General features: G+C 52.3%; 2 protein-coding genes across 2 annotated transcripts in view; one reads left to right on the forward strand and one right to left on the reverse strand.

The window, feature by feature from the left end:
* The window catches only part of MPRIP (myosin phosphatase Rho interacting protein), a 244,564-nt gene extending 234,678 nt beyond the window's left edge, over positions 1-9,886 (forward strand). Inside the window, exon 24 of the mRNA XM_046676267.1 lies at positions 2,759-9,886. Coding sequence (XP_046532223.1) covers positions 2,759-2,830 — 72 coding nt within the window. The 3' untranslated portion in view covers positions 2,831-9,886. The remainder of the gene's footprint in view (positions 1-2,758) is intronic.
* A 6,140-nt stretch (positions 9,887-16,026) lies between these two features.
* On the reverse strand, positions 16,027-20,768 carry PLD6 (phospholipase D family member 6). Its single transcript, XM_046676925.1, has 2 exons — positions 19,942-20,768; positions 16,027-16,356 (listed from the first exon to the last, which is right to left on the reverse strand). Exons 1-2 carry the CDS (start codon positions 20,369-20,371, stop codon positions 16,109-16,111), a joined length of 678 nt encoding a protein of 225 aa, XP_046532881.1. The 5' UTR covers positions 20,372-20,768; the 3' UTR covers positions 16,027-16,108.
* Between the last annotated feature and the right edge of the window lie 631 nt (positions 20,769-21,399).

A 21,399-nucleotide genomic window follows, 5' to 3' on the forward strand; every position in this document is an offset into this window, starting at 1 on the left:
GAGGCTGAACTGTAGCTGCTGTCAGTGCTCTGGCCCTTCTGCTCATGCCTGTACATGGCGGGCGAGGACCCTTCCGGGGAAGCTTGCTGTAGTGTGCCGACCCCATCAGGACAGAGCGTGTGTCGAGAGGGTCTGCATCCCTCAGGGAAATGAAGAATACATGGGGCTCTGGGCAAAAGGCCAGAGCGCCAGGGGACAGCTTTGGCAGCAGGGCCTCTGCAGTGAGGTGCACCGGAAAACCTTTCACCTGGCCAGGAAACAGCTGGAGCAAAGATGGATAGTGACAAAACTGTCAGGACACCCACAGACGTCTGTCTTGGCCTCCAGGGTGGCCTCTGGCTCTCAGGGCCAGAACCCAGACACGGGTGGAAAGGAGCCCAGGGTGGGATCCCCAAGCAGTGTTTGAGTCGCGTTTGGATTGGCCACGTTTCCAATGTAGGAAGAAAGCCCTTGGTGTGCGGGGACAGCCCTGCTAGCCTGAGCAGAAAGAGGGGCACCTCGCAGCCATCCGTGGGGGCCCCTGCTGTGAGGCGGGTGGAGCCAGGCTGTGGCAGATGTCAGCAGGCACTCACAGGGCTGTGTGCTGTCCTCTCCCTGATTGTATTCGGAGGCACCCCCACAGGAAGATGGGAATGCAGTTACCGAGAAACACCCTGTCAGTGTTGCTTTTTGATATGGGATCTGATATGTCTGGATTTATATCTTTCACTTCTGTTCTGTTTCTGTATCCTGCCTCACTCAAAAGAATAGACCATCTCAGCACCCATAAAATCTAAGTAAGCTCATTGCTGAAGAGCAGCACAGCTTTCCTTGGACTGAGGCCAGAGAGGGTGCTTCCCACAGGCTCCTCACGGAGGCCCACGGCTGTTGGTCTGAGTGTGGGGTCACAGAGGCGTTTGGTGGAGAGACTGGCTCTGTGGGAAGAATGAGCCCCAAGGGAGCCAGCTGTACCCCTTCTCCGGGTGTGTGGGGTCAGTGTGGGGTTTGCTTACCTTTCCACCCTCAGAGCTGTGGTGTGTAGCAGTGTGTGGCACTGAGCCTGCAGCCCTAGGCCACCCCTTGTCACTCTGCGCTCTGGCTGTCTGTCCCTGAGCACAGCAGGGACTGTCACTTGAGGGTGTCTGATAGTGCATGGAGCAAACACACCCAGAGGCAGGACACTTGCTGTCCCTCGGGTCTCAGGGGTGGCAGTTCACTGCCATCCAGAGGGAAGGTCCCCAGCTAGAACAAAGTGGTGTGCCATGTGGTAGGGCCTGCTTGTGAGCTAGGCACTTCGATGCGGGCCCTCCTGAGGCATGGCCACACACATGCCCAGCAGCTGTACGAGACCGACTGCTGTGCACCTGAAGCACATGCACTCGGGAGCAGGGACTCCAGAGCATTGGAGGCAATTGTGTGCATTCAGGGGAGCTCAGGTTCAGAATGGGATGTGGGTTCGCCTCACCCTCCCACCCACTTAGTGGCAAGTTTCAAAAGTGACCTTAACCAACTGCTTACATGGAGCTCCCTCTGAACCAGTGAACTTCAAAAAGTTTAGCAGTAGAGCCCTTTTTAAAAAAATATTTGAAAAGTATTCATTTACACACACACACACAGCTGCACGGTATAAAACCTAAACAAGCAGAGCTGTTGTTGGTGAAGCAGGTGGGGGACACCAGAGCCCCCCCGTTCCCTCACACCTTGGAGGAAGCTGGGTCCCACAGACCTCACTCAGACACCCGCTCTGAAGCAGGAGGCTGAGTGGCTCCCGGCCCCTCCACAGCGTCGGGAGCCCCAGGACTGAGGCAGAGCTGCAGGCGCTAGGCTGGGCTCTCCGGGCTGTGAGCAGCACGGTGCTGCCCCCGACACCGACCTCACGGTGCTCTGAGTTTTGGCTAAAACTGCTGTCATCACTGGACCCGGAGCCTGGCACAAGGCCTTTATTTGTGTTTCCTAGTGGAGCCTGTTGTACCTGTGGGCTGCAGCGCACACCAGCCAGGCACTGACAAGGCTGGGCCTGATGGTGACTCAGGCCCCAGGCCATCCCCGCCGTGCTGGGATTCCACTCACTCCCAGGCATGCCCTGAAGTGATAGTCCTTTTCTCGTCCAGAAATTAAGTCTTTGGGGAAAGCCTCCAGGAGTGAAATGGGAAGCGTTCTGTCCTCCAAAGAGCACAGTGTCACTCGTCTCGGGACATACACATTTCAGCTTTGCCAGGGGCCCGTGTGAACAGGGTATTGGTTTTACATTCTGAAAATCTTAGTAAATGTGTTGACATGTTCCCAAATTCCCACAACAGTAAATCTAACAGGGTTTCTGATGAGTTAGCCCCAAGAGCAGGGCTGAGGGAAGCAGGCATGCCAGCGACACCCTGGGCGCTCTTGGGCTGCTCAAACGAGCTCTCAGCTTAACAAAGAGGAACCAGCCATAGACAGGTCTGCGTGTAGAAGGACGTAGCTAGGCGGTTCTCGTTCTTGGCAGTCTTCTTTCCCTGGCTGAGATGGGCTGATAGCTGCTTGTCTACAGAGCCCTGAGCTCAGAATTCAGCTCCTCACACACTTGGTCTTGTTTCTCTGGTTTCTTCCTTTTTCATCCAGATAACACCACCATATCACAGGGAACATCTCTCCTTAGCATGCCCCACTAATCTCAAGGTGCCCTTCCCGCCCGCCCTCCACCCTGGCACCTGTGCCTCTCTGCCCTGCCTGCAGCTGTCCACAGCAGGGGGCTTGGTGGGTAATGGCTTGTTTTTTCTCTCCTGCTCTCGTCTCCACCCAGAGTCTGAAGGAAGGCCTGACGGTGCAAGAACGCTTGAAGCTCTTTGAATCCAGGGACTTGAAGAAAGACTAGCTGTGTCCCACTCGACTTGAACCACACCCTTCCCAGCTTGCGGCAGCACACCCCAAGCGCTGCTTTTTGTCTGTACCTTTATTTTTTATTATTATTATTGTTGTTATTGTCATTAACTGTGGGTGTGGATGCATGAGAGACTGGTTTACGAGTTGTTCACACCACTCCCTGCTGTGTTGGTTCCGACTTCCTGTTGTCTTTATCAAAGCTTGTCTCCACGGTATTCTAAAATCAGCCAAGCAGTGGGGGCCCGTCGGGCGCGCAAGGCCCCCTGCACTTATGGCAGTATTAAGGCTGGCCACCTGTCGGCAAGCCCGCTCTGCCTCGCGGTGCGCTGGGTGGGACCAGCCGGGCGAGTCCCTAGGAGAGAGCAAGCCACCCGAACCGACCCATGCGGCCTGGGTCACAGCACTGATGACTCGCTAGCCTGCGGGGCAGCCAGGGGGCAGGGCTGTCACCTTGAGTGGCCGCCTTTTGGCTTGGGAGGACAGCATTTTGTATTGTTCCACTAATGCACCCCAGAACCACACCCCAGGCAATCACGGTAAACTTTCACAACCTGGAAAATGTTGAAAGCAGCCATTCCTATTTTTGTTTGTTTTTTATTAAATCTTGCACAAAACCCCAGCCCCTCTCATTCCTTCCTACGCTCGCTCCTTGGTCACCAGTAACCTTGGTCTTTTCATAAGTCCTTCAGCCTGCGGTTTCAGACTGTGAGTGCAGTTAACGATGCAATCCCTCGGAGTTGTTGAAGGAGAAAGTGTCCCTCTCTTTAACCTTGCTGGAAAGAAGCCTCCACCTGGGCTTTGGAAAGGTCGCGAGGAGACCTCTACGTTAAGTCAGGAAGAAAGTACAGAGGATGTTAGAATCAGATGAAAACTGCCCATTATTTTGTGTTCTTAACTCTCATTGATATGAGCTCCGAAAAGTTGTCTTGCAGCACTTAGAGAGCCTAAAGTAAATCTATACTAACAAATTTGCTTTTTCTAACAGTTTAAGACCTTAACTGCCACAAAACACTCTACAGCACTTCTTAAAAATCTCTTAGAGTTTGTATTATGGCTCCATGAGCACCATTCATCCTGTAGAGACAAGGGATATAAACAAGCCCTAGCTGAGTGGGACCAGCTCTGCTGCCCCGGGAGCGAGGGGGACATATCCGAGGAGACCGTTCAGAGGAAGTCGTTCTGTTCTCACTGTGTCCCGCTGTGGGCCCATCCATTTTATTGCCAAGAGCATGCTTTGTGTATGAATGCTTGAGCTAGTGTGACAGTCTCTGGGCACATGCACACTTGGGGGTGAAAATGTAGAGATCATCTTGCTCAGTTTCTAGATTTAAGTTAATGAACAAGGTCATGTGGGGAAAGTCCTGGAAGAGCGAGACAGAAGGCCCCGGGCTGGTTGTGAACCTCCTGCTGCCGTGCTGCCTTCTCACAGAATGAGCGCAGAGCCCTCACAGCACCGAGCCGCCTGTTCGCCAGCTGCTGCAAGTCTTAGCACACTGGTCACTCCTTTGCTACTATTTTTCCATGTTTTTAAAAGCAAGAGAGTATTAGCTCTTTTTTAAGTCTACTTATCAGACACCTCCACTGTGTGGACTGGCAGTGTTTTTAGAGAGAACCGTGACCTTTTTGTGTCATGCTCAGAATGGGAGTCCACAGAAGGAGCATTTGGGACCCTGGGGTCCAGAGCACTGTTTGAGCACGTGTCCTCTGGGGCAGAGCGATGTGATGTTCAGCAGGTCTGATGGGCCAGGCTGCGTTGCCAGCCTCTGCACAGGCTGTCTGGGCACCGAGATTTCATGTCATTCCTTCAGAGAGCTCGCCCCTCCAGCTTGTTTCCTTTGTGACTGCCCTTGCTGCCCCTGGGGGCTCTCTGAGCCTTCTCCAAGCAGCCCCTCCGCCAGCCCTCCCAGAGGTTTCCGGGCAGGGTCGGTGCACAGCATGGGCTCCATCTGCACAGACTGTGCTGTGCAGGCTTGCAATCTGCAGTGCTTTTGAATAGGTCAAAAGAGCGTTTTATTCACTTGTTTACATCACGTGTCCCTTGAGGTCGGAGCTCAGGAGTCCTGGGGAACCAGTGTGTTGAGTGCAGCATTTGGGGATCAAAGGCAGAGGCTGGGGAGGCAGCGCCTGCCACTGCAGCCTCCATAAAGGCCCCTGCTGCTCGTCCTGGAGACAGCGGGCCTTCTCCGGGGCTAGCTCAGTCTGGGGGTCACCAGGAAATGGACTGCACACGCTAAGCCAGCTGAGAACCGGGGCACTCTGGCTCCTCTAACAAAAGGCTGCTTCTTCTGTAGCCTCCCCAGAACGCCTTGAACCTGCACTAGCGTTGCGGGTGTCATTGTAGTGACAGCTACTGTCTAGCTCGGAACCAGGTCTGAGCTTCCTGCTGATGGGTGCCATCCTCTGGCGGAGTGAGCAGGCAGGACAGAATAAAGAGAGTGTGCTCACCACCCTCGTGTCCCTGCCATGCACAGTGTCTCTGTGTGTACCATGCAGGCTCCCAAGCCCCTGGGAGGAAGTCAGCCACCGAATTCTAGAGAAGAAAGAGTAAAAACGTGCGAGTCAAGGTGCTTTCTGTGTTGGGGGACTGGGCCAGCTGTGGACAGGGTCATGGGGAGGGCTTGCCCGTGCACACCAAGCAGTGAGAGTGCCCCCACTTCCCAGGGGAGGCGAATGTTAATATGGGTTGATTTCACACTTGTAATTATCTTCCTGTAAATGTTTACTATTTCATTTGTAATTGCTTGCACCTATAAAAAGGCCGTGCCAAACACATCAGTGGGAAATGGAGCGGTCGGAGTTTATTTGGTTTTGAGCACTCGCACAGAGTGGCCGCTTTCTGCTGGCCAAGTTCCTTTCTCAATGCGTGTGGTGCCTGTGCCCGAATAGGCTTGAACGCTAGCATTCCAGGTGACGGTGGGTGGCTGCAGCCACCCTGGCAGAGGTGTGGCAGCATGTAGGGTGAGGTGGTGGGCAGGGCACTTGGCCATTGGGAACTGAAGCTTGTGCTATAAGGTGTCAAAATGAGTCTAAATTTGTGGGAGGAAGGGATGGCAGCCTGGGACTGTGGAGGCTGTGTCGGGAACGTGTGGGTTTGTCAAGAGCTAAGATCAGAGGCCCTCCCTCCACGGCCAGCAGGTGGAGAGGCAGGGAAGCGGGGAAGGCCCTGGGCTCTGGCTCCTTCTGTGGACCCCATGAGGCTGTGTGGGCCGTTCACTTGCTCACTGAACCAACAGCGAGGCTTTGGAGGCCTTGCACAGGCCAGACCAGGGAAGAGAGGGAACTGCAGCTTTTCAAAGGACAATTGTGACACTTGGAGCCTGCCTGAAAGGCATTCAGAGGAAACAAAATTGATGGCCTAAAAAAACATTTTTATGGAGATGTATTTAATACCATTTATCTCACCACAGAAGTAAATGGAACACTAACTTGTGGCCTGAGAATGGAATGTGACCCTTTTTATCACTGCTGCCTGGTCGTCCCTTTACTGAGTCTGTTTTTAAGCTTGTCCTGTGGGTGAGGCACCATAGTGCCTGTCCCAGCCCCATGGGGTCCGGAGGCTGAGCAGCAAAACTGTGACCCCTTTTCTCCAGCTATAGAGTGAGGAGGGTGTCCTTGGGCCCCCACCAGCTCTAGCAGTGCAGTACTGCGGGCACCCGCCTGGATGAGCCGCAGGCAGTGTATTCTTAGGAAAGGTTTCTTCCCTCCCGCACTTGCTGGTAACTGGCCCTGGCTCCTCAAGGCCCAGGGCTGGGACGAGCAGCCCACTCAGCTTATAGGACAGCCTGTGGCCTGACATCAGCGTCGGGGAGAGCTCTCCACTCCTGCTCCTTGGTGCCTGCGTGATTTCTTCACGGCTGACCACACACGCATTTCCTCCTGCCACTCGTTCACTCACATGTCCACGTTCTAAGACAGTTCTTCTCCAGGGCTTCAAAGCTGTGTTTGTTAAAGTGAAAAGAATGCAACCCTCAACATTTATTTTCCCTGAAAATAAGTTTGCTCATCATTGTCCTAAAGAAGCTTGAAACTTAACACTATCCTTGATGGACACAGTTTCAAAAAAATAACTACAGAATAAAATGACCCCTTTTAAATAAGATAGGGGGGAAATTTAAGTATTTTCAAAGTTTTATAAAGCACAGGGAAATCTGTAGGAGTATACTTAAAGGAAATTAAATACTGAAAGAAAAAAAAACTTTGAATTGGAAGCCTCACTTCTCTGGGAACGTCAGTCATCGGAACATCTCACGGCCTGAGAACCCGGGAGGTCGAGCTGGCGCGTGATCTGTGCTCAGTGGACGGTGCTCCGTAGACGCGTCCGACCGGCTGCCCTCGCGCTTCTCCGCGCTGAGCTCAGTGAACAGTTCTCAGTGCCCTGGTCCAGGAGCCTCCGCCTGTACGAAGGGGCTTGGGAAGACAGCTGCTGGCAGTTTATTCTAAAGGCTCTTCAAGGTATTTGCACACCATTTTTGTTCATCTTTCATCGTAGGCTCTTCTACCTGCTGTCCTTGAGAGGGGAACTGCTAGGTTGCTCAGCTAGAGCATTGCGCTCGCACTCAGCGAACACTGAGAAACCGCCACTGGTTCTCCCCAAACTTCACACTTGGAAGTTCACCAGAGTGCAGACTCCCCTCTGGCCTTCCCACGCCACCAAATCCCTGAAAGGTCTGAGCCCAGACATCAGCCTTGTCATCCCAGGAAAGGTCTGAGCCCAGACATCAGCCTCCTCATCCTAGGAAAGGTCTGAGCCCAGACATCAGCCTCATCATCCTAGGAAAGGTCTGAGCCCAGACATCAGCCTTGTCATCCCAGGAAAGGTCTTTTCACGCACCTGAGATCAGGTCAAAAGGTCGAGTCCTTCACTGTTCTCAACATCAAGTAGCAGGACACCAGGATACTGTGGTCCTCCCCCAGCAGGCCAAGGCCATCAGGCCTCACACCACTCTTAGGAGATGAGCATCCATTATGTGCAGTTTTGTGTGTTTTACGCATGTACAGACACTTCTGGCAAGATGATACTTTGCACAGTTCAGAATCAGCTTGAAGAGCAGTCTAGTAAAACCACTCATTTTGGGTTCTTAGATAGGATGACACGACGTGAGCCCAGTACGGAAATGAACGTTATCAGTGCCCTTTGAGAGTGGTGAGTTTCCAGCACTCATGTTTCTCCAGAAAGGGCAGCGGTCTCCCTTCTCCAAAGTCTTTCCCAGAAGAGTCACCAGAGCCGGAGCGGAAGCCCGCCACGAGCCACACGCCCCTGGGGCGGGACAGTGACCTGCTGCAGCGGTCCTTGGGCCCTCCCTCCAGTTCACACGGGACTTGGTGAGGACATAAGCTACTGCACGCTCAGTGTGGCTTCCAATTCCTCTGTATTTGAAAGCAGCTGTGTGTATTTTCCTCAAAATGCCCTCTATATTCAGAGCAAGCAGTGTGAATATCACTCAGAAGTTACTACAGGGATTTTTCTGACAAGGTTTGTGTGGGTTTTTAAAATCTTATACAAACATCCCTTTTTAAGATAAGAGAACAGCTTTGGGTACAACATTGAACTCCACCCAACATGATAAGGAAATGTTTTTAATGCCTGATAGATCTTTTTAAAAGCTTTGGTCATTTAACGGGTAGTTTCAGAGACTACACAGTATCTAAACTAACGAGAATCCTGCACCCAGACACTGTTCTTCATTGACAGAACTCTGTAATCCTTGTTCTTGGTAGAGCCCTTCAGAGTCCTCGAGGAAAGTCAGAAGAACACGGTAGTTCCATCCTGACCAGATCCTTTACGTAGTTCTTAAGGCTTGTCGGCAACTTAGTGCACAGCACAGTGCGTCTAAATGGGAGTCAGGAGTCTAAATGGGTGACCTCAGGCTGCTTACGGGCAGGCCTGCAGGTGGAGTCCAGCCAAGCAGCTTCCTCACCCCAGCTCTTGGGTTGTACTGCCATAACAGCCAGGTCGCAAAACTTGAAAGGCTCCTATTGTACAACATGTGTCTGTCTGGTAAGGAAACATTCAGTCACCAGATACATGTGAACTGGACCGTCAGTCCTGTAGGATGCCCTGGGAGGGCAGTGAAGTCCCAGGGGGGTGAGCCACGTGTGGGTTTGAGCTCATCGAGAAGTCACTAGACACAGCTGCCTGCTGCCTGTTACATGTCCCGCGCCCTTTAAGCCAGTTGTATGACATACTTCAGTTTTATTTTATAGAAAGCTAGGACTAGATTATAAAGAACACTAAACGCATTATTGTGCTATGTTAATATCACAGAACTTCCATTAAAATGGATTTTAGGATTTACCTTGAGTATTGATGACTAATTGTTAGGATTCAAAACCAGTTAAGTGATAAGAATCAATTGATGTGGTTTTCCTAAGTAAGATTCATAAAACGTGAAGTTTCTAAGTGGCTCCCCAACAATTAGAATTCTTCATGACTTTTCTCACAAATAAACTTCTATCAGGGTCAATGTCTCAATTCAGCTACTACAGACAAAACGCTACGCCAGACTGTCGGGGGAGCCGACACACGGACAGAGTGAGAGGTGCAGACAGGTCTTTCTGCTGTGGCACATTTGGAAACATTTCACAGCAGTCGTTTCTGCCACAGCTAATTATTTAACAGTCAGGAGAGATGTTCCAAGAACAAGCTTGTGTAGTTTTAACTGGCATTTAATTTCTGTACTGACGCTCAGTGAAGCTGTTCAGCAGACTGACAGTCACCTGCAGGAGAAAGCAGAGGCCCGAGAGCCCGGGTCACGCCTGACACGCTGCCCGGCCCGGCGGAGGGCCCGGGGCTGAGGCAGCTCTGGAAGCAGAGCCCAGCAGGTGGGTCGCTTCCTCCAGGAGCCAGGGTCCTCCCAGAGAGAACAGCCTGGTCAGCAGAAAAACAAAGTTTCTGATCACCTGTTCACTACAATTGAAGTGTTACTCTGTCAAATATTTATTCCTGTGTGACATGCTAGATTCCCATGGATGTAGCTGATCATTTGTATTTTGTTAATATTACCTAACTTTACATAAACTCTATCATAATAAAATATTTTTTGCATCACCCTTTGCATGCTGTGAATGTGGTTTTGTTTAATGGAGAGATGTCTGCAAAATATGCACTTAGGTTCAAAGTCACAAACTGATCAGTACCCTAGAGGGTTTAATGGAGTTTTTGTTTGGTTTTACTTTTATAATCTGCCTTTTTTTTTTCACAGTGTTTTTAAAGTTTTGGATTCATTGTTAGCATTTTAACATCAAGATTTCACACAAAATCTGGATTTCACATGTTGACACACAAAGTGTAGTCAGAAATATTTTACATCCTTGAGGCCGGCCCGGTGGCGCAGCAGTTAAATGCGCACGTTCCGCTTCTCGGCAGCCCAGGGTTCGCCGGTTCAGATCCCAGATGCGGACATGGCACTGCTTGGCAAGCCTTGCTGTGGTAGGCGTCCCACATAGAAAGTGGAGGAAGATGGGCGTGGATGCTAGCTCAGGGCCAGTCTTCCTCAGCAAAAAGAGGAGGCCTGGCAGCAGATGTTAGCTCAGGGCTAATTTTCCTCAAAAAAAAAGAAGAGACATTTTACATCCAGAATCTAAGGTTCATTGGCTCAGTTACAGAAACATTCAAGAGGGCAAAGGGACAATCAGAAATAGCAATGAGGAGGGACTACAGCCTCCCATACCTGCCCTTTTATTAGCACATTTATTTATGATACAGTTTTACCTTTTGTTTACGAAAGATCTTACATTCCAACTACAACCCAAAATTTCACAAAATAATGCACCATTACTAGGATATATTCTGATGTCTCCATTCTATTTCACTTTTTAAATTCTAGTTGTGACTCATTAAATAAATTTAAAATAAGAAACTGGGTTTTTCCCCCTAATATTGCCACAGCCTTTGGAATGAACTATGTGACAATGACTGTGTGGGAATCCAAACTTTTATTCAGATAAACAAAAAATTAAAAGTCTGACTCTACCTATTAGAAATCCACTTATGCAGTTTATAAAACTTAGCAAAAATCAAGTTGAGTGCAGACATATAAAGGATACATATTTTCATTGTGCTACTCCAGTTATTTGTTTCAATAATTTTTTTGCTCATTTAAAAAAATTACTCAAAAGTACACAGTTTTTGGACACTGGTCTAACATAATAGCTTTAACACACTACTTTTTTTTAAAGCTATGTAAATGCAATTTTAAAAATCAGCTGGCATTTGGAAAATCCAACACCCTTTCATGATAGAAACACTCAACAAACTAGATCGAAGGGAACTCCCTCAGTGTGGAAAACCCACGGTAACCTCACACTCAGTGAATGGCTGAAACCTTCCCCCTAAGACAGGAACAAGACAAGGGTGTCTGTTCTCTCCACATCTGCTCAACACTGTACTGGAGATTCTAGCCAGAGCAATTAGGCAAAAAAAGGGAAAGGCATCCATATCAAAAAGGAAGAAGCAGGGGCCGGCCCCGTGGCCGAGTGCTTGGGTTCTCGCGCTCCGCTTCAGTGGCCCAGGGTTTCGCCGGTTTGGATCCTGGGCGCGGACATGGCACCAGTCGCCAGGCCACGTTGAGCCGGCGTCCCGCATGCCACAACTAGAAGGACCCACGACTAAAATATACAACTATGTACTGGGGGGCTTTGGGGAGAAGAAGGAAAAATAAAATCTTAAAAATTATTGTAAAAAAACGTAAAACTCTGCAGATGACATGATCTATATAGGAAATCCTAACGATTCTACCAAAAAAAAACTTAAAACTAATAAGTTCATCAAGTTTGCAAGATAGAAGATTCATATACAAAAATCAGTTGTATTCCTATACACTAGTAATGAACAATGTGAAACAAATCAAGAAAGCAATTCCATTTGTGGTAACATCAAAGAGAATAAAATACTTAGGAATAAATGTTCATGGATTAGAAGACACAATACTTTTAGACTGGCAGTGCTCCCCGACCTCATCTACAGAATCAACACGACCCCATCAGAATCGCAGCTGCTCTTGCAAAAGTTGATCAACTGATCATAAGATTCATATGGAAATCTAAGGGGACCCAGAATAATCCAATGAGGAAAGAGAACAGTTAGAGGACTCATGCTACTGGGTTTTAAAACTTACTGCAAAGCTTCAGCACTCAAGACTGTGGTACTGGCATACGCACTGACACACAGATCAGAGGAACAGAACCAAGAGTCCAGAAAGAAGCCCTTATATTTATGATCAACTGACTTTCAACAAGGGTGCCAAGGCTATTCGGGGGGAGAGAATAACCTTATCAACAAGTGGTGCTGGGACAACTAGCTGTCCACATGCAAAAGAATGAACTTGGACCCCTCCTTACACTATACAAAAAAAATGAACTCAAAATGGTTCATAGACCTATATATAAGAGCCAGGATTATAAGACCCTTCAAAAAAACAGAAGCAAATCTCTGTGACCTTGGGTTGGACAATGGTTTCTTAGATATGACACCAAAGCACAAGCAACAAAAGTAAAAACCCTGAACTATATCAAAACTAATAATACATGATACAAACAATACCATGAAGAAAGTGAAACCATCACCCAAAGAATGGGAGAAAATATTTGCAAATCATATTTCTCATAAGGGACTTGTATCCAGAATATACAAACAGCTCTTATAACTTGACAATAAAAAGGCAACCTGATAAAAAACATAGGGAAAGGATTTGAATAGACATTTCTCCAGAGATGATGTATAAATGAGCAGTAAGCACATGAAAAGATGCTCAGCATCATCAGTCATCAGGAAAGGCAAGTCAAAACCATGGTGAGATGCCACCTCGCAGCCAGCAGGTTGAGTTAGACAGCCAGTGTTTTGTTGGCGAGGATGTGGAGAATAAGGAACCCTCATACTTTGCTAGTGGGAAGGTAAAATGGTTCAGTCACTTTGGAAAACAGTCTGGCAATTTCTCAAATGGTTAAACAGAGTTCTGCGTCCCAACAGTACCACCCATAGGTATATACCGAAATGAAAACATATGTCCACACAGATACTCGTACATGAATGTTTACAGCATTATTCGTAATAGCCAAAAGGTGGAAACAACTCAAAGGCCCATCACCTGATGCACAGGTACGCAAAACGTCTATCCAGACACTGGACTATTACTCAGCTAGGAACACAAGTGAAATGCTGACACGTGGATGGCCCTCGAAAACATTATGCTAAGTGAAAGAGGGCAGATACCATATGCTACACATCGTAGGATCCCATTTGTGTGAAATGTCCACACAAGTAAATCCGCAGAGAGCAGCCGACAGTGACTGTCAGGGCCCGGGCGCGGGGGAAGGTGACCGCCCTCAGATGGGAGGGCTTCTTCTGGGCTGATGAAAACACTCCCGAATCAGACGGTGATGGTTGCACAACTCTGTGAGTAGACTAAAACCACCAAATCGCATCCTATAAAAGGGCAAATGTTATGGTCTAGGAATCTCAGTGAAGAGCTGTGTAAAAAGTAATCAGTTGCTTTACGACCAATTCAGTAGAACCAACAGGGCGCCTCCACCGGCAGCGCGGTGGCGGGTTCGGCCGCACCTGACAGCTGTGGGGGACTGTGCAGGCCAGATGCTGCCACCACGACAACTTCCTTTTTAATCACAAGGGTTGCAAGAGTTTAAAATATTGTAAAGTGAACTGTTCCAGTGTTTAACTAACTTTGCACAACATCAGGTTCCTTGTTCAGCCGCTCACTGCCCCGGAGTTAAAAGGACAGCCTGGCCCCAAGAGCCCGAGGCTGCCAGCCCCCCGCGGAGAGCGGGGCGCAGGGAGAGGCGCGGGCTCCCGACTCCTCCAAGGGCCGGAGGGGCGGCACCGCCGCTGCTTCCACACTTCTCTGTGCACGGAGACCAAGCCTGGTGGCAGAGGCAGCTTGAGGCAACTCGGCCGCACGGAGCCCCCAGCCTCCTCCTGTTCCATGCTCAGGCCACGGCCTCGTGTCACCTACGCGAGGGATGAGACAGGGCGGACCCACAGTCGGAGGGGGTCTCCTCAGCAGGCCCACCCAGGACCAGACTAGCTCCCAAATGACTGCTGCTGAGGACAAAGCCACTTAGCCTGAGTACCTCCTGAATCAACTCAAGATAACTGCTTAGTCATTTGCTCTTACAGACCCTGAAACCTGGGGCCTCACCACAGCTCCTGGCGTGATGGACGCTTCTCCACAGCCTGAGCGCCCTGGCCTGGCCGGCCGGAGCGGGGTGGCCCGTCCTTCTGTGTGAGCACCTGATCCAGAGACCAAGAGGCCCGGCTCGCAGGCGGATTTTAGTGCCACCCTTCCTCAGCCCCGTGCCCTCAGGAGGTTTCATTTTACTGCAAGTTCTTTACAGAAAGGTTAACTATTATCTGAAACTTGGTTAGATTCAATTTCCCACCCCTGCTAAGATGACGAAAATAAAATAAACAGTGTAAATAAAATTATGTTAAATAAAAAATGAGATGAGATCATTTCACCGTTTTTAAAAGGTGGATGTAGAGAGCTCGACTAGATTACCTGCATACCGTCACCAATACATCTGATACCGTGCTCCACGTTCGAACCCCAGCCGGCTTCTAGAAGAAAGGGGTGCGATCACAGCAGAGACCCAGCACCACTGGGGGAGTGGGCTGCACGTGTGCCCCCCCATAGGCAGGTGAGGGGAGAGGAACACGGCTGGAAATCGTACCCCAATCAGCGTGGACACCCCGGAACACCCTTGAGGAGGTCCCCAGGCACCACCTTCAGACCCGACTCCTCTCTGAGAGGCTCGTATCTTGACCAGTGGTTGCTAATTAGCTGTATACTGCCCCCCCTAAAAAAGCTGTATTTGTTTAATAAAGAGCAGCCATGAGCTGAATGATGGAGCAAAAGGCAAGACACGTGGCACTAAGATTCCAGAGTAAGAACACATTTATTCAAACACACGAGAAGGCCACACAGCCTCGCCGTTCCGGAGACGCACGGCAGCTGCTCCTGAGTGCTTCCAGAGCACGCACTGCTGGGGTACACGCTCAGATGCTGAAACACGTTTACTGCAGACCATTTCCTGTGATTTCCAATCCACATACTATACTTTATAGTGTCAATTAAGTAAGAAATATTAACTTGAGTTTACTTGCTTAACAACATAAATCAAAGGTAACTTTAAAAAGGGAAAACACGCAACACTAACTGGTCTCCCCAGGCGGGATGAGGAGTGTGACACCCACAGACACGCCACGCGGACCTCAGGACGGGTCACACAGCATGTCACATACGGAAATATGACAAGGCGGGAACAACTGCTCAGATGATGTTTGAGCTAGCTCTATCTAAAGATACATATTATGCCAAAGAGACTTGGAACACTTCACAGGTGTCAGATCCCTGTTCTCCTGAGTACCTGCGAGGGCAGCGCCCTGGGCTGAGACGGGCGGCTCACAATGATGACACTGAGCCAAGAGTGCAACCAGCCGAGTCCACTGCTGTTAAAGCCAAAGTCACTTCTAAATGCACAACACAACTCCCCTGAAGGTGAGAAGGTTCAAATTAAAAGCATAACTTCTGGAAACAGAAGCAGCTTCTGGCCGCTTCCCGCCCTTCCCGCCAGCCCGCACGTCCACCCGAGAGGACAAGGGGCTGCTGGGGGTACACGCGCGCCTCGTGGGTCATTTAAAGGGGGCCTGCTCCCACCCACCGGCGCTCCCCTCTCGGCTCCCTTCCTAACTTCTTTCCTTTCCCTCTTCTGACTCAAGGCCGCCAACCAGCCACCAAAGAGCTAGTGACAGCGCGACGAAGAGACTGTCAACATCCTGCCGATTCCAGGCTCCAGCCATGCTGCGCGGGGAGCAGCCAGTGCAGCGGAGAAGAGAAGCGTCGCCAGAGACGCCGAGGCCAGCCTGGCGGAGGCCAGACAGGAGACTAGAATCAGGAGACCCAGTCGGCTCTTCGGCCCCAAAACAGGGCCCAGCTTCTTCCGTGGGGCAGGAGGAGAAGCTGACTCTGAACCCGGGCCCCAGACAGGGTCCGTGGACGCCACATGTCAGAAGCTGCAGCTGAACTGGCTTGCGGTGGGGAGCCCAGCCTCGCCAGGCCGCTCCACGCTGCAGGTGACGAGAAGTCAGGCGCAGGCTCCCTGACCCCGAGGGCCCCTCAAGACTCTGGGCCTGAGGGCTCAGAGGGCCAGCCGCCTCCGGCCAGGGCACAGGCAGCTCCGGCTGGTTCCACCCAGAGGTCCCGAAAGGCCTGCGCCAGCTCTCCCCGCCACCTCGGACGGCAGCGACGGCGCAGCTTCAGTGGCTTCTCTTCTTTTGTGGGAAGAAGGTATACTTTGTAGGGTTAAACTCTTCCCAAATGCGCTCAAATTCTTCCAGAAAAAGCCTCACATACTCTTCATCCTCCAAAATCAAAACGTTTTCTCTGTTGTTCTGAATGGCTTGCGTGGTCCAGTTGAGGGAGCCGGTGATCAGCACCTTCCTATCCACTATTGCGAACTTGTGATGCATGTAGCCGAGGTCCTGGTCGTGCCGAACCTGAATACCTGCAAAAGGGCAAGGCAACCTTCACTACTGCCTCTTGCAACACTCCTCATTCAAGCACCTGAGCTCCTCCCCCAGTGTGGACCATGTCTAGCAGCTACTGATTTTGCTGTCTGTTTCCGATTTGGTGGGAAAGGGGAAGCCTGTCATGCTCGGACACGTGGTGGCCGCTGAGCCCGACAGTGACCAGGGGGTAACGCGGACCATTCCAGCAGGGGAGGGGCACACACAGTCCGAAGGGGTGCGAGGGCAGTAGGGACCATGGCAGACATGGAAATACTGCTCTCTTAACATTCAACTTCCTGGAAACAGCCCTCCTGCACGTAGCCCTGGGATGGGGTGAGGTTCCCGTGCCACCTGTGGAGTCTAAAGCCACCAGCATGGCCGTTCAGAGAGGCCAGCTCCAGGAGGACCAGTCAGCGATGCAGACAGAGGCCACTGAGCAAAGACCGTTTGCTGGGTTACCCTGCCTCTGAGCTCTCACTGCTGCCCAGGACTGGGGCGCCCCTGTAGACACCGCCAAGGCCAGAACACACCCCATCTGTAAGGAGAGAGCACGAGCCCGAGGGAGGAGCGCAGCAGCGAGGGAATTGTGTCCCCTGAAGCCGGTCAGCTTTGGCCAGGTGAGCTCCCAGCTTGCACCCAACCTCTCTGACCTCTGAGGCACGCAGAGCCCTATTTGATATAGAAACGAATCATTCTCCCTCACGTGGCCCTGTTTCCTTCAGCAAAGATCCTGTAATCCTTGCCTTTTGTTTTACTATTTGCCCCTCTCCCTCCCCCACTGTTTTCAAACTCCCGGCGGGCAGGACCTTGTTTGTCTGTCCACCTGGGCGTCAACCCTGAATAATGCTTGCCTGGATACGTATCTACAAGGAGATCGTTAGAAATCTGATTTAAAAGACACATTTAAAATGGCTGCCCCGTGGCCGAGTGGTTAAAGTTCCGCGTGCTCCGCTTAGGTAGCCCTGGTTCGTGGGTTTGGATCCTGGGTGCAGACCTACTCCACTCATCAGCCACGCTGTGGAGGCGTCCCACATACAAAGTAGAGGAAGACTGGCACAGATGTTAGCTCAGGGCTAATCTTCCTCAAGCAAAGAGGAAGATTGGTAACAGACGTTAGCTCAGGGCCAATCTTCCTCAGCAGAAAAATTTTTTAAAATAAATAAAATAGCTGGTTTGCAATAGGGTTGCCAGACTTAGCAAACAAAAATACAAGATGTCCAAATTAAATTGCGATTTCAGATAAACAACAAATAATCTTCGAAGGTATGTCCTCTGAAGTTTAGTCCCAAGACTAAAAGTGACTCGGTGCATACCTGAAGTTCACATCCACCTGGGCACCCTGTATTTTGCCCAGCAGTGCTGCCTTGAACAGCACGCCCTCCTCGCCCCCGATCCCGGCACCACTCCTGCTCACCCCAGTAACCACACGCCAGCAAAGCCCGTCAGCTTGACCTTCCAGACAGATCTCGAATCCCACCACTCCTGACCACCTCCAACACTGCCGCAGGCTCTGCCACCCACCGCCCAGCTCCCACTCTGATCCCACATCACCCATTCCTGCCCGGAACCCAAGCTCCTCAGAGCAGCCTGGACAACCTCAGCGAGGCCTTCTGTCCCTTCTGCCCTGCTGACCAACCCTTAAGGGCTTCCCACTTCACAGAAGGGGGTCCAAACACCCCTGCATGAAGCCAGCCCTACTCACCTGTGTGCCCCCTAAGCCTGCTTGCCTTACACGCCTGTGTGCCCCCGGCCTCTCCTCATTACTGCTTCCACCTTTGGCCACAGGGGTGCTCTTGCTCGTCCTCAGACACATGAAGTTGGCATCTGTACTGCTGCTCCTCAAATGAGAAGGCTCCCCCTCCACTGACCCCGGACAGCGTGAAGCTCTGCTCTGCCGTCACACGCCCCCAAGCTGCTGTCCCCGCCCACCCCAGGCCTCCCACGCTACTTTTTTACGTTTCCTGACCCTTCTTCCTGCCTAAATATTCACACTTCAGTCAGCTTCCCCACTGGGACCGTTCACCGCTGTGCCCAGTGCCTGGAACCAGTCCTGGCCAACACGGGACACAGATGTCTTTCTTAAACAGTTGAGCGATGGCTGGATGCCATCAGAGGGGAATCGAGCCTTAGATGAAGTCTGCTGGCAGTGCCCTTTCCAAACCTGAGGTTCTACAATTCTCTAGAAGCTAACTAACTAAAAGGCCCAGGCCTATCCAAGTTGCCCCATGAAAAGGACCAGCAGATGTAGGACAACGCGTGACCACCAGGAAGAGTGGAAACGCACATCCTCAATATTTAACTAAGTTTGCAACTCTGCCTACATGGGATGCAACAAGCGCCAGAGGACTCACGTGCCTTCTCATCTGGAGAGCCCTGAGCACAGTCCGGAAGCTGAGCCCGACTCCCGGCGCCCCCGCGTCCTCCCAGCTCAGCGAGAGGCCCATGCGTGTGCCCTGTAACAGGCCGTGGAGGGTGCTGCACAGCTAGGACAGCGCTCACCGGCTCCACGCACCTTCCAGGCACGGGCTACCAGAGCTGACAGGTCAGAGGCTGGTGAAGGAGCGGCTTTCCTGGGTGCCCGAGGGATCGAGGGAGGCGCCAGGTTCAGACCCCGGGCAACTGACGCACGAACGCCAGGGAGGGGGCTCTCGGGACGCACCGCAACACCAAGGCAGAAGGATGGAGCAAAGAATTCACAGGTAAGCCAGGGTCTCAATTTAGACCATCTTAAACTTATTCCTGTCTCCCGGTTCATCTGCCCCCACTCCAGTGAGAGAGGTGGGCCAGTCTTCCCCGTCCTGCAGCTGGAGAAGCAGATTAACTGCTCACCAACTAGACATTTTAGCTCCACTTCTGAGTATATTGTTTGTATTCATTTCAGAAGGCCCAGCATGACATTCACTAGCAGGTTCAAGGTGAAATGGCTTTTTCTGTTAGTCCCTGAGGCCTGAAGCCCTCCACTGCCCTCTGAGAACCTGCTCCCATGAGCAGGGCACTGCCAGGCCTCCGGCTCTCGGCCAGCCTGTCCCCCTGGCCCGCAGAGTTGTTGGCAGCCTGGCCCTTCATTTCCTGAGTGCTGTCAGACGAAGCCATCCTGAGTTCCGGCTGCAAGAGTCAAAACATCAGCTGGCACTGCCACAGCCTTTTCCCACTGAGTCCCAAGGCCAGCGTGGCTCCCGGACACGTGGGGAATCGCAGGGGCTCCATCCACGTTCCAGGTGTCCCCAGGCAGGCCCCAGCCTCTGGGAACCGCCCAGACCTTTCTCCGCTAGCTGGGAACACACAGCCCGCTCCCTGCCTGGGGTTCACACTCAGATCCAGGGCCTAAGCCCCTCTGCACAGACCCGCCCCTCCCAAGTAGGGCTCTTTACAGACAGCCCTGGAGCTTCTCTGGCGTGAAACCATCCTGACTTCACAAGGCCACCACGAGAAAGAAATGGGGTGTCCCCTGTCCTCAGACCCGGGCCCCCAAGTATCCACCTTGGACATTCTCCCCTCCTCCTACGACCCCGGGGGTCAGATCATCCTCCGCGCCTGGGGCCCCTCCCCAGAGAGCTCCTCGGACCTCCGCCCCAGCCTACCTGCCTTGCGGAGCAGGCCGATCTGCGAGCCGTTGAGGGCCATGTAGTCGCAGTCGGTGACGACCCGGACCCGCACCCCGCGCTGGTGCAGCAGCTGCACGGCGCGGCCCAGCTGCGGGCTGGAGAAGGCGAACAGGCAAAGCTCCAGGCTGGCGCGGGCGGCCAGCAGGGCGCACAGCAGGCGGCTCAGCGAGCTCTCGCCGTGGGGCAGGCTGCACGGGCAGCCCGCGGGGGCCCCCGGCGGTCCGGCGCCGCCCGGCGCCTGCAGCAGGGCCTCGGTGCAGGTCACCTGCGACGGGAAGAAGAGCACCTCGCGCCGGCGCCGGCGCCGCCCGGCCCGCAGCCAGCGCAGCACCGAGGGCAGCGCCTCCAGGGCCACCGCGAGGCCCACGGCCGCCGCGGCCGCCACCTGCCACCGTAACCGCCCCATGCTCGCCGGCCGCCGAGGACGCCCGTGGTTCCACCGCGCCTGCGCGCCCGCCGGCCACGTGCACGCGCCGCGCTTGCGCCCCGGCGGGCCACGTGTGCCCACCACCCACGGCGCCTGCGCGCCCGGCGGCCACCAGGCAGCCGCCCCCGTCGGGGGCCTAGGTGCTGCGCGCGTGCCTCGTGCCTCGTGCACCGGACCGCCGGCCGTTCCTGCCGCGCACCGCCCGCCGTGGCGGGAAACTGCCCTGTGCGCCCACCACCCCGACAGCACCCGCTGCCCGCAAAGCCTGCAACAGCCCGGTCCTCCTCCCTTCGGAGGCGACAAAGCAGTGCGAACCTCTCGGTTCTCTCCTTCCCTTTTGCCGTGGGGGAGCGGGGCTGGGAGAAGGGTCTGGACACACAGAGAGAAAGAATGTCATTAACACTTAGCTGGTGGCAGGATTTGAACCCAAAGTGCTGGAAGCAGTGGTGTCATGGGGACAGGCCCCAAGGCCAGCGTTAGGCCCTTCGTGTTTCTTCTGACCCTCCCAGTGTGATGTTTTGCTGTTTGAAGGTGCCTGTTCTGCTCCCCGCGTGAACGGAGTGGACAGGGAGAAGTCCATGGTCTTGACTTAGCAAGCACTGGGCCCACTGTATCACTTGGGAGGGGCTGTTAATTTCCACAGGGAGAAAAAATAAAAGAAAGGGTAAGAATTTTTCGTATTTCCTCTTTCCTGAATCCTGCTTAGGAATTTTCAGGGCAAAAGCTACGTCTCCCTGTGGGCTTTACCTGGAGATGACAGCCTACTCTACAGTGTCCTTCTTGTAGCCGGCTGGTGGTCTCCATGACTTCACCTGTTAAAAATCAAAACCCTGGATGGAGGAAAAGAAGGAGCTGGAAAACCATGTTTTGACTGGAAACTGTAGGCTAAACACAAAAGGAACTGCACATAAACACTGTCCCCTAGTTAGTGCATTTATTTCCCAAGGGGACAACAGGCTAACAATCCTGAAGCTACTGGACACGTGCACTAAGGGTGAAGAATTAGT

Source organism: Equus quagga, chromosome 11 (assembly GCF_021613505.1).
Source record: "Equus quagga isolate Etosha38 chromosome 11, UCLA_HA_Equagga_1.0, whole genome shotgun sequence".
Taxonomy (NCBI): Eukaryota; Metazoa; Chordata; class Mammalia; order Perissodactyla; family Equidae; genus Equus; species Equus quagga.

Coding starts and splice junctions, on each gene's coding strand:
- PLD6 (XM_046676925.1), bottom strand. CDS start 20,371: ATGGGGCGGTTACGGTGGCAGGTGGCGGCCGCGGCGGCCGTGGGCCTC. Junction 16,357..19,941: donor CGGCCTGCTCCGCAAGGCAG/GTAGGCTGGGGC, acceptor GCCCTTTTGCAG/GTATTCAGGTTCGGCACGAC.